General features: G+C 36.2%; 1 protein-coding gene across 1 annotated transcript; it reads right to left on the bottom strand.

Moving 5' to 3' along the window:
* Positions 1-9,111: 9,111 nt before the first annotated feature.
* On the bottom strand, positions 9,112-10,092 carry LOC103351148 (olfactory receptor 4K5). Its single transcript, XM_008269274.2, has one exon. It carries the CDS (start codon positions 10,081-10,083, stop codon positions 9,112-9,114), a length of 972 nt encoding a protein of 323 aa, XP_008267496.2. The 5' UTR covers positions 10,084-10,092.
* Positions 10,093-14,326: the final 4,234 nt, after the last annotated feature.

Genomic DNA, 14,326 nt, shown 5'->3' with positions numbered 1-14,326 from the left:
AGTTGGTCATGGTAGAGGGACTGGGAGTCAAAGGGAGCACATAGACAAGTCTAGTACCTGCTAACGCTAACCGATGGAGTAAATAAAGGGGAGAGTGATCCAACATGGGAAGTGAGATACTCAGCAGACTCATAGAATGGCAGATGTCCTAAATAGCACTCTGGCCTCAGAATCAGCCCTAAAGGCATTCGGATCTGGCTGAAAAGCCCATGAGAGTATTTCAGGCATGGAAAGCCAAGACACTCTGGCAAAAGATCTCTGCGAGTGAGATCCCAGTGGAAAGAACAGGTCATCAAAGAAGGAGGTACCTTTCTCTGAAGGGAGGAGAGAACCTCCACTTTGACTATGACCTTGTCTAAACAAGATAAGAGTCGGAGAACTCAGAGGGCTTCCATAGCCTTGGAAACTCATGACTGGAGCATAGGGAGATTACTGATGCCATAGACAGGAGTGTCAATTGGTAAAGTCAACAACAGGAGTCACTGTGCACTTACTCCTCATGTAGGATCTCTATCCTTAATGTGCTGTACATTGAGATTTAATGCTATAACGAGTACTCAAACAATATATTTCACTTTGTGTTTCTATGGGGGTGCAAACTGTTGAAATCCTTACTTAATGCATACTAAACTGATCCTCTGTTAAAAAAAAAAATTATCAATTCCCAACTTGACTCTCACTGGGATTAAACATGACAATAGGTCTGATCTGATTTCATCATCATTTAAAAAATCATCTATTATTTTTCACTTTATGTTTCTGTGTGTGAGCAAACTGTTGAAATCTTTACTTAATGTATGCTAAACTGATCTTCTGTATATAAAGAGAATCGAAAATGAATCCTCATGTGAATGGAAGGGGAGAGGGAGTGGGAAAGGGGAGGGTTGTGGGTGGGAAGGACGGTATGGGGGGGAAGCCATTGTAATCCATAAGTCGTACTTTGGAAATTTATATTCATTAAATAAAAGTTTAAAAAAAATAAAAAAACAAATAAAAAAAAAACAAATTAAAGAATAATTGATTATCTCAATCAATGCAGGGAAAGTATTTAATAAAATACAACATCCTTTCATGATAAAAGCCCTAAGAAAATTGCGTATGGGAGGAACATTCCTAAACACCATCAAGACAATGTATGACAGACCCACAGCCAGTAACTGTTGAAAGGGAAAAAGTTATAATCCAAAAGTTGGACTTATGAAACTTACATGTATTAAATAAAAGCTTTCTATAAAAAATAGAAAATTATGCCATTAAAAGAAAAAGAAAGGGGAAAAGTTGAAAGCATTTCCACTAAGATCCAGAACCAAACAAGGATGTCTGCTTACACTATTCCTATTCAATAGAGTTCTAAGTTTTAGTTAGAGCCATTAGGCAAGAAAAAATAAACCAAAGGGATACAATTCGGAAAGTAGGAAATCAAATTATCCCTGTTTGCAGATGACATAATCCTATATATAGGGAAATCAAAATATTCCACTAGCAGACTATTAGAACTCACAAGAGAGTTTGGTAAAATTGCAGGCTATAATATCAACATGCAAAAATCAATAACTTTTGTATATACATACAAGACCATGGCTGAGATAGAACTTATAAAATCAATACCATTCACAACACCTAAAAAAATTTAAATACCTTAAAATAAACTTGACCAAGAAGATGAAAGAACTTTACAATGAACATTACAGAATTACAAAAGATTTTTTTAAAAAGAAAGAAAATAAGACACACAAAAAAAGAAGAATCTCCCGTTTTTATGGATTGGAATGATTAATCCCATCAAAATGTCTATTCTATGCAAAGCAATTTGCAGATTCAGTGTGATCCCAATCAATATCCCAATGACATTCTTCTCAGAAGAAATGATGCTAACATCCATATGGAAACACAAGAGACTCTGAATATATAAAGCAATCTTAACAAAAACAAAGCATGAGGCATCATAATTCCAGATTTTGAGACATATTAAAGGGCAGTTTTAATCGAAACAGCATGGTATTGGCAAAAAAAATATGTAACCAATGGAATAGACTAGAAACCCCAGAAATCAATCCATGCATCTACTAGCAACTAATACTTGACAAAAGAGATAAAATCAACTGCTGGAGAAAAGACAGTCTCTTCTACAAATGGGGCTTGAAAATTAGATCTCCATGTGCCAAAATATAAAAAAAAAAAAAAAAAAAAAAAAAAAACCACAAAACCTTACCTTACACTTTATACAAAGAATGGATCAAGGATCTAAAGTTATGACTTATTACCATCAAATTACTAGGGAAAAACATCAATAAAGCTCTGTAAGACATTGGAATAGGCAAAGACTTCTTGGAAAAGACTCCAGAAGCACAAGCAATAAAGACAAAAATAAACAAATGGGATTACATCAATCTAAGAAGCTTCTGCACTGCAATGGAGGCACTCGACAAAGTAAAGAGACAACTGACAGAATGGGAGTAACTTTTTTCAAGCTATGCAGCTGATAAAGGACTCACATCCAGGATCTATAAAGAGCTCAAGAAACTCCACTACAATGAAACATACAATCCAGTTAAGAAATGGGCAAAGGCCGGTGCCGCGGCTCACTAGGCTAATCCTCCACCCTGCGGCGCCGGCACACCGAGTTCTAGTCCCGGTTGGGGCGCCAGATTCTGTCCCGGTTGCCCCTCTTCCAGGCCAGCTCTCTGCTGTGGCCCGGGAGTGCAGTGGAGGATGACCCAAGTCCTTGGGCCCTGCACCCCATAGGAGACCAGGAGAAGCACCTGGCTCCTGCCATCGGATCAGCGTGGTGCGCCGGCCGCAGCACACCAGCCGCAGCGGCCATTGGAGGGTGAACCAACGGCAAAGGAAGACCTTTCTCTCTGTCTCTCTCTCTCTCACTGTCCACTCTGCCTGTCAAAAAAAAAAAAAAAAAAAAAGAAATGGGCAAAGTATTTGATAAACATTTTTCAAATGATGACATTCAAATGGCCAACAGACACTTGAAAACAAAAATGCTCAGGATCACTAGCCATCAGGGAAATGTAAATTAAAACCACAATGAGTTTTCACCTGAAGCAAGTAAGAATGGTTCTCATACAGAAATCATAAACAATAAGTGCTGGTGAGGTTGTGGGGCAAAAGGTACCCTAATATACTGCTGGTGGGAATCCAGACTAGTACAGCCATTGTGGAAGACAGTATGGATATTCCTTAGAAATCTGAAAAGAGATCTACCGTAAGACCTAGCCATCCCACTCTTGGGAATTTACCCAAAGGAAATGAAATCAGCATTTGAAAGAGTTATCTGTAATTTGCATTTATTGTACCTCAGCTCGCATTAACCAAAATATGGAATCAATGCACATTTCCCATCAGTCAACAACTGGATAAAGAAAATGTGCTATATAAACACTATGGAATACTACTCAGCCATAAAAGTGAATGAAATTCTATCTTTTGCAAAAAAATGTATGCAATTGGAAACCATTATATTTAGGGAAATAAGCCAGTCCCTGAAAGAATAATATCACATATATTCCCTGATCTGTGGTAACTAATAAATACATAAAAATGTAATATATGTAAACAAAATTGACATTTTTAGATTTGATTATTTTTACAGCCCTTGTCTCTACTGTTGAGGAACAGTTTTTTTCTTCTTAGTATTTGTTGAATTCTATATTTAGTGGAGGATTAAGTTTATGATTATGAAGTAATCTGAAAGTATGTCATTGTAAAATTATAAGAAAAAAAGAAAGGCAGCAGGAGGTAGAATGGGAGCATGAGCAACAGGAAAGGTAGGTGGAAAGTATCACTATGCTCCTAAATCTGTATATATTAAAATATATGAAATTTGTTCACCTTATATAACTTTTAAATTAGAAGTTTAAAATATAAATAAAAAGCTAACAACATAAAAAGGAGAAAACATGTCACTCATTTCACCTGGTTTGATTCTTTATCTAAAAAGTGAGGGACGTCGATTGGCGATGTGGCTCTCACGCTCCTGATACCATGTTTAACTGACATCTAGTAGTTACATACCTTGAGCTCTCTGTGCCTGTGACTTCCCGGTATGCATCTGGAATGACCACTCGTCGGGGAGGGGATTGCAATGCTGATTATATGATAATCGTCATATAATGAAGTAGGATCACTCCAGCGTCCAATTGGGTATCATTGCACATGTGCCATAAACTACACTTTTCCAGTTTGACTGAGTTCCCATTTATCAGAACACTTTAACCACAATTTAATCAACAGAGTGGGGAACCTTGGGTGGGTCCTGGTGGAGAGCAAGGTCCTTGGTTTCTCCCCTGGAGCAGAATTTTTTGGTGCCTCCCCAGTCATCATGTCTGATTATCTGCCTGGCATATCCAGCTTTGGTTCTTTGGGTCCTAAATTTCTTTGGGTACTTGAGATCATGGAAACTTTAAGATCCTTTTTTCTGGCTTATGTTATTGCTGTTGTTTAAAATGTCATGGTCATTTTGATAGGAATTATATTCAGTTTGTAGATTGCTTTGGGTAATAATGACATTTTAACAATATTAATCCTTTAAATCCAACATTTATATTTGTCCATCTTTTGGGTCTTCTTCAATGTCTTCCAGCAATGTTTTATAGTTTTAATTGCCTGTCTTATACAACATTAGTTAAATTATTCCTAGAGATATTGCCTTTTTTTTTTTTTTTTTTGACAGGCAGAGTGGAGAGTGAGAGAGAGAGACAGAGAGAAAGGCTGCTGCGGCTGGCACGCTGTGGATGGCGCACTGCGCTGATCTGAAGCCAGGAGCCAGGTGCTTCTCCTGGTCTCCCATGCAGATGCAGGGCCCAAGGTCTTGGGCCATCCTCCACTGCACTCCTGGGCCATACCAGTGAGCTGGTCTGGAAGAGGGGCAACCAGGACAGAATCCGGCACCCTGATCAGGACTAGAACCCGGTGTGCTGGTGCCGCAGGCAGAGGATTAGCCTATTGAGTCATTGTGCCGGCCTAGATATAGCTTTTCTTAAGGATTAAACTTTTATACAGACTTTAAAAGATAAATGTTATTTACACTGGAATTTTCTCTCATTACAGAGTACTCTGCAGGTTTTTTTTTAAATCATACTTCCGAAAAATCCATTAATAATTGGATGAAACAAGTAATGAATTTAAAAAAAACACATAAACAGCAGCAACAACAAAGCTTTGCTTAATAATGGAAATAACCATTCTCAGTAAAGAAGTGTAAGCAATGAATTTCCCAAATGATGCCATCCATTTCGTGAGTGCTACCAATGCTTGTATTTTGAAGCATGCCATAAATAAATTTTATTTCAGCCTTTAAATAGATGATGCTGCAGACATCTTTTGGTTCTCCTTGCTCCTGACTTTCCTCGTTATGTGCATCATCTTCTGGATGCTTCTGGTTTTCCAGTGTCTTCAAAATTCTTAAAATTATCTGCATCAGTCAGAGTCCATTCAGGAAACAGAACACACATCAGTAATTTGAACATGAATATTTAACATAAAGAATTGGGAATGACTAACATGGGTTAGCTACTAAGAGAGAATAAAAGAAAACTCTAAAGAATGCCCTAAGATTAAAACGCTGTGGGATGGGCCGAATGGTGGGGACAGGAAGAGAGGAAGCACTCTGGACCAGGAGTCCTTCCCTGCTGTGGTGCTCATCCAGCCCGTCATGACAACTGACAGAACCCTGCTGCAGTATCACAAAGCTGGCCATGAAAGATACATTTGGTGTCAAGAGGCTGTGAATTGATTATTGATAGCGGCGTCTTTGTCAAGAAATAGTCAAAGGAAAAAATTATACTGTTTTTAAATAGAGTACTTGTAATTTTCTGCAGTTTTCAACTGTGGTTATTTTGTTGATCACACTCTCAACATTACTACCGTGATCACTGCTCTTTTTATTGGCATGGATTGGCTAGAAATTATTGTAACAGTCCTCAAACTGTGTTTCCTGCTAATAAATTAGTCAACTTCAACATTTAAATGTAAGGCCTTAAATGTCTACTTATCAAGAGAGTCTATCAATGATTAGGAATAAAGGTATTTTCCTCTACTATATGAAAGCTTGCTGGTTTTCCAAACATTCTTTGAAAGAACTAATTAAAATATAGACTATTATTAGTCTTTTCATGAAGCAGACCATTTGAATTTATTTGTTGACCAAAAAAAAAAAAAAAAGTCAGTGAACTTATATGAAAACAATTAGAAGAATCAGGGAAAATTTGGAGTTCCTGGTCCCAAACATCTCCTCCTTTGCAAAACTTAGCCATGGGAGCTTTCACTCCAGTTCTTAATACTTATCATTATCTCAAGAATTTTAATAAATTTAAAATAGCATATATTTTCCAAGGCATAGATCACTCTCCAAAGTCATCTTATTTAAACTAAAAAACAACTGTCTTCATATTAAAATGTATACTGAACAAAGCTAAAACCACTTGAACAATTTTTATTTTTACTAAAATCTTAATAATTTTTAACAAAAAATACAAAAATATTTAAATTTGTTTAAATTTGATTAATTTGAGTGAAACAAATGTCTTAAATAATAAATATTCTGTATATGCAATCTTATGTGTAAGTATTTAGTTTATTTATTTGGAAGGGTACTTTGCTGAATAAGCATTAACAGCTAAAAAGCCAAAAGACCCTAGATTAGTGTGAATACAAACAGCAACTATAACAATGATTTAATGGCACAATGACCATTCCACCCACACACAGTACATATGAAAGTAATCACAGATCATTCAAAATATAGTAGTATAACATTCTTAACTATTGGTTTCTCAAAGTATAAAACAAAGTTTTACAAAACTATATTTGCAGCAATACTGATACACACAGACATTTCTTTTTTCTTTCTTCTTTTTTTGCTTGTTTTGTTAAATTTTAGATCACATGGGAGAACATATGATATTTGTCTTTTTGGTCCAATTTGTGTCAGTCAACATGATGTCCTCCAGTTGCATCCATTGAGCTGCAGATAGTAGAAGTTCATTCTTTTTATAGCTGAATAATATCCATTGTGTATGTTTACCACATTTCCTTTATCCATTCATCTGATGATGGATACCTTTGTTGATTTTACATTTTGACTATTGTGAACAGTGCTGCTATGAACATGGTAGTGCAAGTATTTGTTACTCTCTGTGTTTTATATTTTAGCATTCTGGCAGGAGTGAGGTGATGTCTCAATATGGTTTAGATTTGAGTTTCCCTGATGGCTAGTGATGTTGAGCACTTTACATAAATTTGTTGGTCATTTGTATTTCCCCTTTTGAGAACTGTCTTTTGAGATCCCTTGCCCATTTCTCAACTTGATTGGTTGTTCCACTGTTGTTGAATTTTTTAAGTTTGCTTTTGTTGCCTGTGCTTCGGGGATCTTGTCCAAAAAGTTGTCCCCTACACCCATGACTACAAGTCTTTCCCCTACAGTCCAGCAGCTCCATAGTCTCAGGTCTTAAATTTAGGTTTTTGATTCATCTTTTTAAATTTCTATATATGGTAAGATATTTGCATCTAATTTGATATTCACATTTTCAAAAAATTTACTCAGTCAAAACTTTTATGAATGCAAGGGTAGCTAATAAATAGTACAAATTAGTTAGTCAATATATTTTTGAATTTCTTAGCACATTAATTCTCATAGCCTAATATAGCTAATGGAACTTTTTGATAGCTAGAAAGAAAACTTAATTTCATGAGAGCAAGTGAATCACCAAGCATTGGAAAAACTAATTAAATGAATTAAATATTAATAAATCTCATTCCATGAACTGACTATGAGACAGTTGAAATGGTCCAAAGTCAAGGAACACTGGTAAGATCTCATCTCACTGACCTTGTTTTAGATCTAGTCTACCAACTCTCCTCCTAGCTACTCAGGAAATTCCAAAATTAGAAATAAATAAGCATGTAAAGATTCCTGGAAGAGGTGAGGAATTTAAATATATACCAAGATGTAAACTACCGTTTTGCCACCTTTACTCATAAAGAACATTTGAGAATAGAAAACAGCAACAATCTCGGGTCACAGAAGCGCTCACATGCTATAGAGAGAGCACATAGTGGAAAGATTCCTTCAGTATTTTATTTAACGATGTTTCTGTTAGAGATGGAGTCAGAAAAGATTAACTGTATCTTGGAGGATATAAGGGAAACAATGAAGTGCTAAACTAATGTCTTCATCCTTGACATAATGTTTCATTTTCTTTTAGGAACTGAGGGATTTGGAAAAGTAATGTTAAACATTATAATGAACATGAGTAAATCTAATGGTCTGTAGAGTCCTAGGTAGAGGTGCAGCTGTAAGATACAGGTTGCCAACTGGATGTATGTTTAACACTGGTTCTTTCATACTACACACCTCATATTTGGTCCAAGTACAAATAGTGTTGCAATACTACTCAAAGCACAGACTAAAAAACTGGTGTTGAAATGGTTTGACTTTGAAAATTCTCCTCTCTTTCCTATAACTCACAATTTCACTGGAAAGAGGAATTATCCTAACTGATCATAGACATCCTATCAAATGAGACTCTTGAAATGGAAGCTTCTGATTATTTACCATTCCATGTTTAAAATCATTGTTGAACACTGGAAAATCATACAAGATAGATATAAATTATGTTAGGGTAGGATTTAATAACCTAAGAATCTATACTTAGACCCATGCATGTATCTTAAATCAATAGATTTTCTATCCTCTAACACTGGAAAAATTCAACTTCAGCTTCTTAAGTATTATTTGTACAGTTTTTCAAGGTGTGTCATTAAAAAACTCATAAGACAATGAAAATATCTAAATTTATGCCCACCAAAGAATGGGGTTCTCATTCATTTCCCCCATGATATGCATATTTGCCTAAATCAAAACAATGAATGCATATATTCTACCCATGTAATAATCAGATTTTACTGCTAGAACCAGTAATCACATACCCAATGACTTAACTTTTACTTAGGTGATATCTGGGGAAAGCCTTGTTAATAGCCATTGAAATAATTTTAAAAAATCTTAAATATTTTCCCACAGTTGATATATGCCACAAGAATGCATTGAAATTGTTTGTAGATACATTGTTGATTTGAGGAGTTTGAAGGAATTTCAACTTAATAAAAAGAATTCCTCACTACTAGTGGCATCTCAGAAATTTTCTTGGGTCTCAGGTAGTGGGTCACAATTTTACTCATGGCCACCTTCATATCCCTATTCCTTAGTGTGTAAATAATGGGATTGAGGATGGGGGTGAAAACAGTGTAAAATATAGCAAGAACTTTATCCACAGGATAGGTGGTAAAGGGCCACACATAGATGAAGATACAAGGTCCGAAGAATAATATCACTACTGTGATGTGAGCAGCCAATGTAGAAAATGCTTTGGCCATCGCAGCTGAGGACTTGAACCAGACTGTAACAAGAATAACAACGTAAGAACTGACCAAGAGAGAGAAAGTACTTAGGGAGAGAATTCCACTATTGACCACAATTAGTATTTCAGTGTTGTAAGAGTCTAGGCAGGCAAGTTTAGTTACTCGAGGAAGATCACAAAAAAAGCTGTCTACTATATTGGGCCCACAAAAGGGCAAGTTTACTGTAAATGACAGCTGGCTTAATGTGTGCACTAAGCCTACAGCCCAGGAAATCAACACCAGGACAGTGCATGTCCTTTGGCTCATGATGACCACATAGTGTAAGGGTTTGCATATTGCCACATATCTGTCATAGGCCATGGAGACAAGCAGCACCATCTCACCCCCAGTAAAAAGGTGAATGAAGAAAATCTGGGCTATGCAGCTACCGAAGGATATCGTCTTGCGTTCACTCAGAAAATCTGCAATCATCTTGGGGGTAGCAAAAGAAACCTGACAGATGTCTACAAAGGAAAGGTTTCCCAGGAGGAAGTACATGGGGGAGTGCAGACTGGAGTCGGAAGTCACCGCGATGACGATGAGAAGGTTTCCCAGCACTGTGACCACATATAACACAGAGAAGAAAACAAAGAAGAAAAACTGGAGTTCCCGAGACCTAGAAAGTCCCAGCAGTACAAACTCAGACACCACTGAGGTATTGCCATCATCCATGGATCCAGGCTGCAGACTTGCCTGGAAACAACCCTAAAGAAGGGGAAATAAATAGGTAGGCATAAGAGTCAGGAACTAAGAACACTAACTGGGAAGGATTCTTGGATCTCAGATGTAACATGTACTTGGCTGAATACAAAACCTTTGAGGAGGTTATGATGATATATCTTGGTAGTAGGAAGAAACATGGAAGAATTTTTAAGAAATGCTTAATAATGTATCAGGCCCTTGGTGCCTCTTGAGTTTTGGATGGTCTTTATCTGTTACACTGTCAAGGAGCTCAATCTTGAACTCACTCCTGATAACAAGATTAGGCTTCATAGATTGAGAAAAGCAATTTATATCTGTTGGTCTTGTGGTCATTTTCCGTCATTATTTTAATTATTCTTTAAGTGCAACATTCTCTTTTTCTCTCCAACAGTTATTCATGGATTGGTGTTGATTGAGTGATTAAAGTTTCACTTGCAGTTAATTTTGAAGCTAATTATTTTTATAAGTTTTAATTCTACATCTTAAGAGAGGAGGAGTAGGAATTCTTCACAGGTTTAAATTTCAAGTATAATAATTCATGATATTTATTATCAAAATAACTGTATCATAATTAGACAGACAGCTAGTAAGGATATAAAAATCCTAGTGGAGATTTAAAAACAGATATTAACATAATATTTAACATTTAACACAGGCCAACAATGCCCTGGCACTGTTCTAAGCACTTCACAATATAATAATTCAATCTTTCCATATTTATTAGTTCCATTTTGAATAAATCAGAGGCACAGAGACGATAAGTAACTTCACTAAAGTTACTTGGCTGCAGAGTCATTGGGCTAGAATTTGGACAAGTGTCTTTGATTCCAGGGCCAGCTCTCTTCAATACTGCATAAAACTGTTTTACATCTGAGTACCATGAAATCCAGGCTATGTGGGAAGTACCTCAGTATACATCTTGATTTTAATCTTCCACTTGTTATGAAGCATGGATTCTCCAGTTAATTCAGGGTGAAGACATCTTTAGCTCACCTTTTAAATCCCTCCTTTTGGTTTTAACTCTTTCATCTACTGACAGACTACTTGGAATGACTCATCAGCAATAGACAAAGCAAAACTCCAAAAAGCAATGCTTTTTAACTCTTATCATCTTTAGTTATTTTTTCCTTAATGTCTCCTCTTTTTTTGCAAGAAATTTCTTGAAATGTCTGTGTTTCCCACCAATTCTTTTCTACTATTCAGACCCTTATATACTTAACTATGCCTATTGCTGCCAAAGTTAGGGAAATGACTTTATCAGATATCCTCAATGACCTAATGTTAATAGCTATTTGTGGTGTGCTCTCAAGTGAACTCTAGGTTTCCTTCCTTCATTCACACTACTTATAAGAAAATTTCCATTGTGAACCTAGCCTCTGGGTTTCTAAATTGTCCCTGTGCCATCCAGGGATCACTTTCATCTCTTACTGTATATCCTTATTCCATCGTCTTCCTCTTCTCCTGTTCGCTGTCTTACCTGGGCAATTCATTCATCCTGTGCCATCAAGTTTTCCTTGTTCAGCTCTTTTTTTTGTTTCAACTTACCTTCTTTATGTAATTGGAAGAAAGAAGCCTTCCTCTTTCTATATCTCACTCTCCCATTTACAACATCCCATTATTCCTTAAATTCAAAAAATTTTAAAATGTGAAATCCTTAGCATGCCAGTCAAACATATATAATCTGGTTTTATTTATGCCATACACCCTCACTCTTCAACCAAAACAGACTACTTGACATTTATCAAGCTGGTTGACACCTATTCACTTTCACATGTCTTTCACAGATCATCTATGCCAATGCAGATGCTGTCTCCTCCAAAAACAATCTCAGCAGCTTCAGTTAACATTTCTTTTTTTCCTAATGCAGACTTAACATTTTCCTTTCATATGTAACATGCATTTCCCCAAGGTAAGTGCTATGTTGCGCACCATACATCTCCTGTCTCTACCACACTGAGAGCTCCTTGAATTTTTGTGCTTCTTATGTATCACATCAGGATTGGTATAAGCTATGCAAGCAGTAAAAATTCATGAGTGTAATTTAGTATCAGTTGAAATGCATTTCACTTCATATGTCATTCACTCAATATTTCTAGCTTCTTGTCTTCCTATTCATGGACTCCTCCTCAGTGAATGGCCTTGAACTCTGCAAACCCCAAACAACCTACATAAACTGAACATTTACACAGAACAAAAATATTTCATCTTGTTGATAATGCAATATAATATGTCTTTAAAACTAGTGCAAATAACCAGGAAGTACAAAGAGAATAAAATAATCAGTTTGAATTACAGCATAGAGAAAATAGTTTATTTGTTGTATTATAAGTAAACTATATTTAGGTTACCAAGTTTAAAAAAGTCATAGAAATAAAGAGATATTTGGCTGGTGCCACGGCTCAATAGGCTAATCATCCACCTGCGGTGCCGGCACACCGGGTTCTAGTCCTGGTTGGGGCGCCGGATTCTGTCCCGGTTGCCCCTCTTCCAGGCCAGCTCTCTGCTGTGGCCAGGGAGTGCAGTGGAGGATGGCCCAAATGCTTGGGCCCTGCATCCCATGGGAGACCAGGAGAAGCACCTGGTTCCTGGCTTTGGATCAGCGCAGTGCGCTGGCTGCAGACAACGGGAGTCACTGTGCACTTACTTCCCATGTAGGATCTCTTTCCTTAATGTGTGTGCTATGCGAATTAACGGTAAAACTAGTATTCAAACAGTACTTAATACTTTGTGTGTCTGTGTGGGTGCAATGTGTTGAAATCTTTACTTAGTATATACTAAGTTGATCTTCTGTATATAAAATAATTAAAAATGAATCTTAATGAAGAATGGGATGGGAGAGTGAGTAGGAGAAAGGATGGTTGTGGGTGGGAGGGAGGTAATGGGGCGAAAAACTGCTGTAATCCAAAAGTTGTACTTTGGAAATTAATATTTATTAAATAAAAGTTTAAAAAATACACAAACGAATGCACAAAAATCCCCCAAAAAAAGAGATACTCAAAAAAGAAATTTACACTCAATGGAGTTAAATAAGTCATGTGTAGTTCACTAAGAGCAAAGTAAAATAAATTGCTATTATGCTACAGCTCCAACTTATATCCTGAATTTGATTTTCAACATTTCCATGATTTTATAGATTTACTCTACAAAAAATATGCAGACTTGAATTGCATGTTTACTAACTTTCTTTTGTTAAAAAGTAAGTGTCACAGTGGAGTTTTTGAAGTACAGAGTTTCTCATAACCTCCCCAAGAATACTTCGCTGACTTCCATAATTCCTTTTAGCTCTCCAAAACATGCTAACATACAGGCATTTGAGCATCCTCATCTGGACTCACTTTTTAAAATTTCCAATACATTTTACTCTCATTTGTGCATCTTCTCTAAAGTATAAGGTAATAATTGACTAGAGTACATAGCAGGGAATATTTTATGTTTATTGTATATATCTATCAGTTATATCCTACCTGTTATAATGCATACCAGAGATGTATATTGAATTCTTCAGTATTTCTATTGTGTAATTAACCTCTCCTGCACAGTGATATTTATAAGTGTCCTTTTCCTTTGTCAGATGGGAATAATACCATGAATTTATCTAAATGACCACTTGAAACATTTGAGATTTAGCAATAGATCTTTCAATGGGGATTATTAATACTTACCACTAAATATTCCCACTGGAGCAAAAAAATCATATTATTGGCAATTATAATAGCACCATGTGGGAAAAGGGGAGGGTCATTCAGCCTTTGGACAACATGTGGAATAACTTATCTTCTGTGAATTCAATACAACTGAACCTGCAACTCCATAGAGAATGTGTGTAAAATTACATTCTTTTGCCTGAATGAAAAAATGCTTTGACTTGAGAGTAGGGGAACACACCATGTCCTCGCGAATTGAGTGTGCGGTGATGTTCTAATTTATTAGAACATAGAGAACATGAGATCTTATTCTCAATTCTGCAAATATCTAAGAGCGAGCTACTGAACAAATCATTTTAATTCTCTGGCTCTGTTTACCCTTCTATAAAATTATTTTTAATATTCAAGGACACTTAAAATAAAAAACTATTAAATTTACAATATTCACCTTTTCAATCTTTTAATAATTTGTCATATTTCCTTTATTTCAAATAGAACCATTAGTGGAAACATATTATATGAAATCTCAAGCCCATTTTCCAGAATTAAACATGAAATGAGTTTTCCTG

The sequence above is a fragment of the Oryctolagus cuniculus genome, chromosome 12 (genome assembly GCF_964237555.1).
Source record: "Oryctolagus cuniculus chromosome 12, mOryCun1.1, whole genome shotgun sequence".
Taxonomy (NCBI): domain Eukaryota; kingdom Metazoa; phylum Chordata; class Mammalia; order Lagomorpha; family Leporidae; genus Oryctolagus; species Oryctolagus cuniculus.
Note: the sequence above shows the minus strand (reverse complement) of the source record. Positions and strands in the feature narration are given on the sequence as shown.

Excerpts from the sequence above, each read along its gene's own strand:
- LOC103351148 (XM_008269274.2), bottom strand. The coding sequence starts at position 10,083 with ATGGATGATGGCAATACCTCAGTGGTGTCTGAGTTTGTACTGCTGGGA.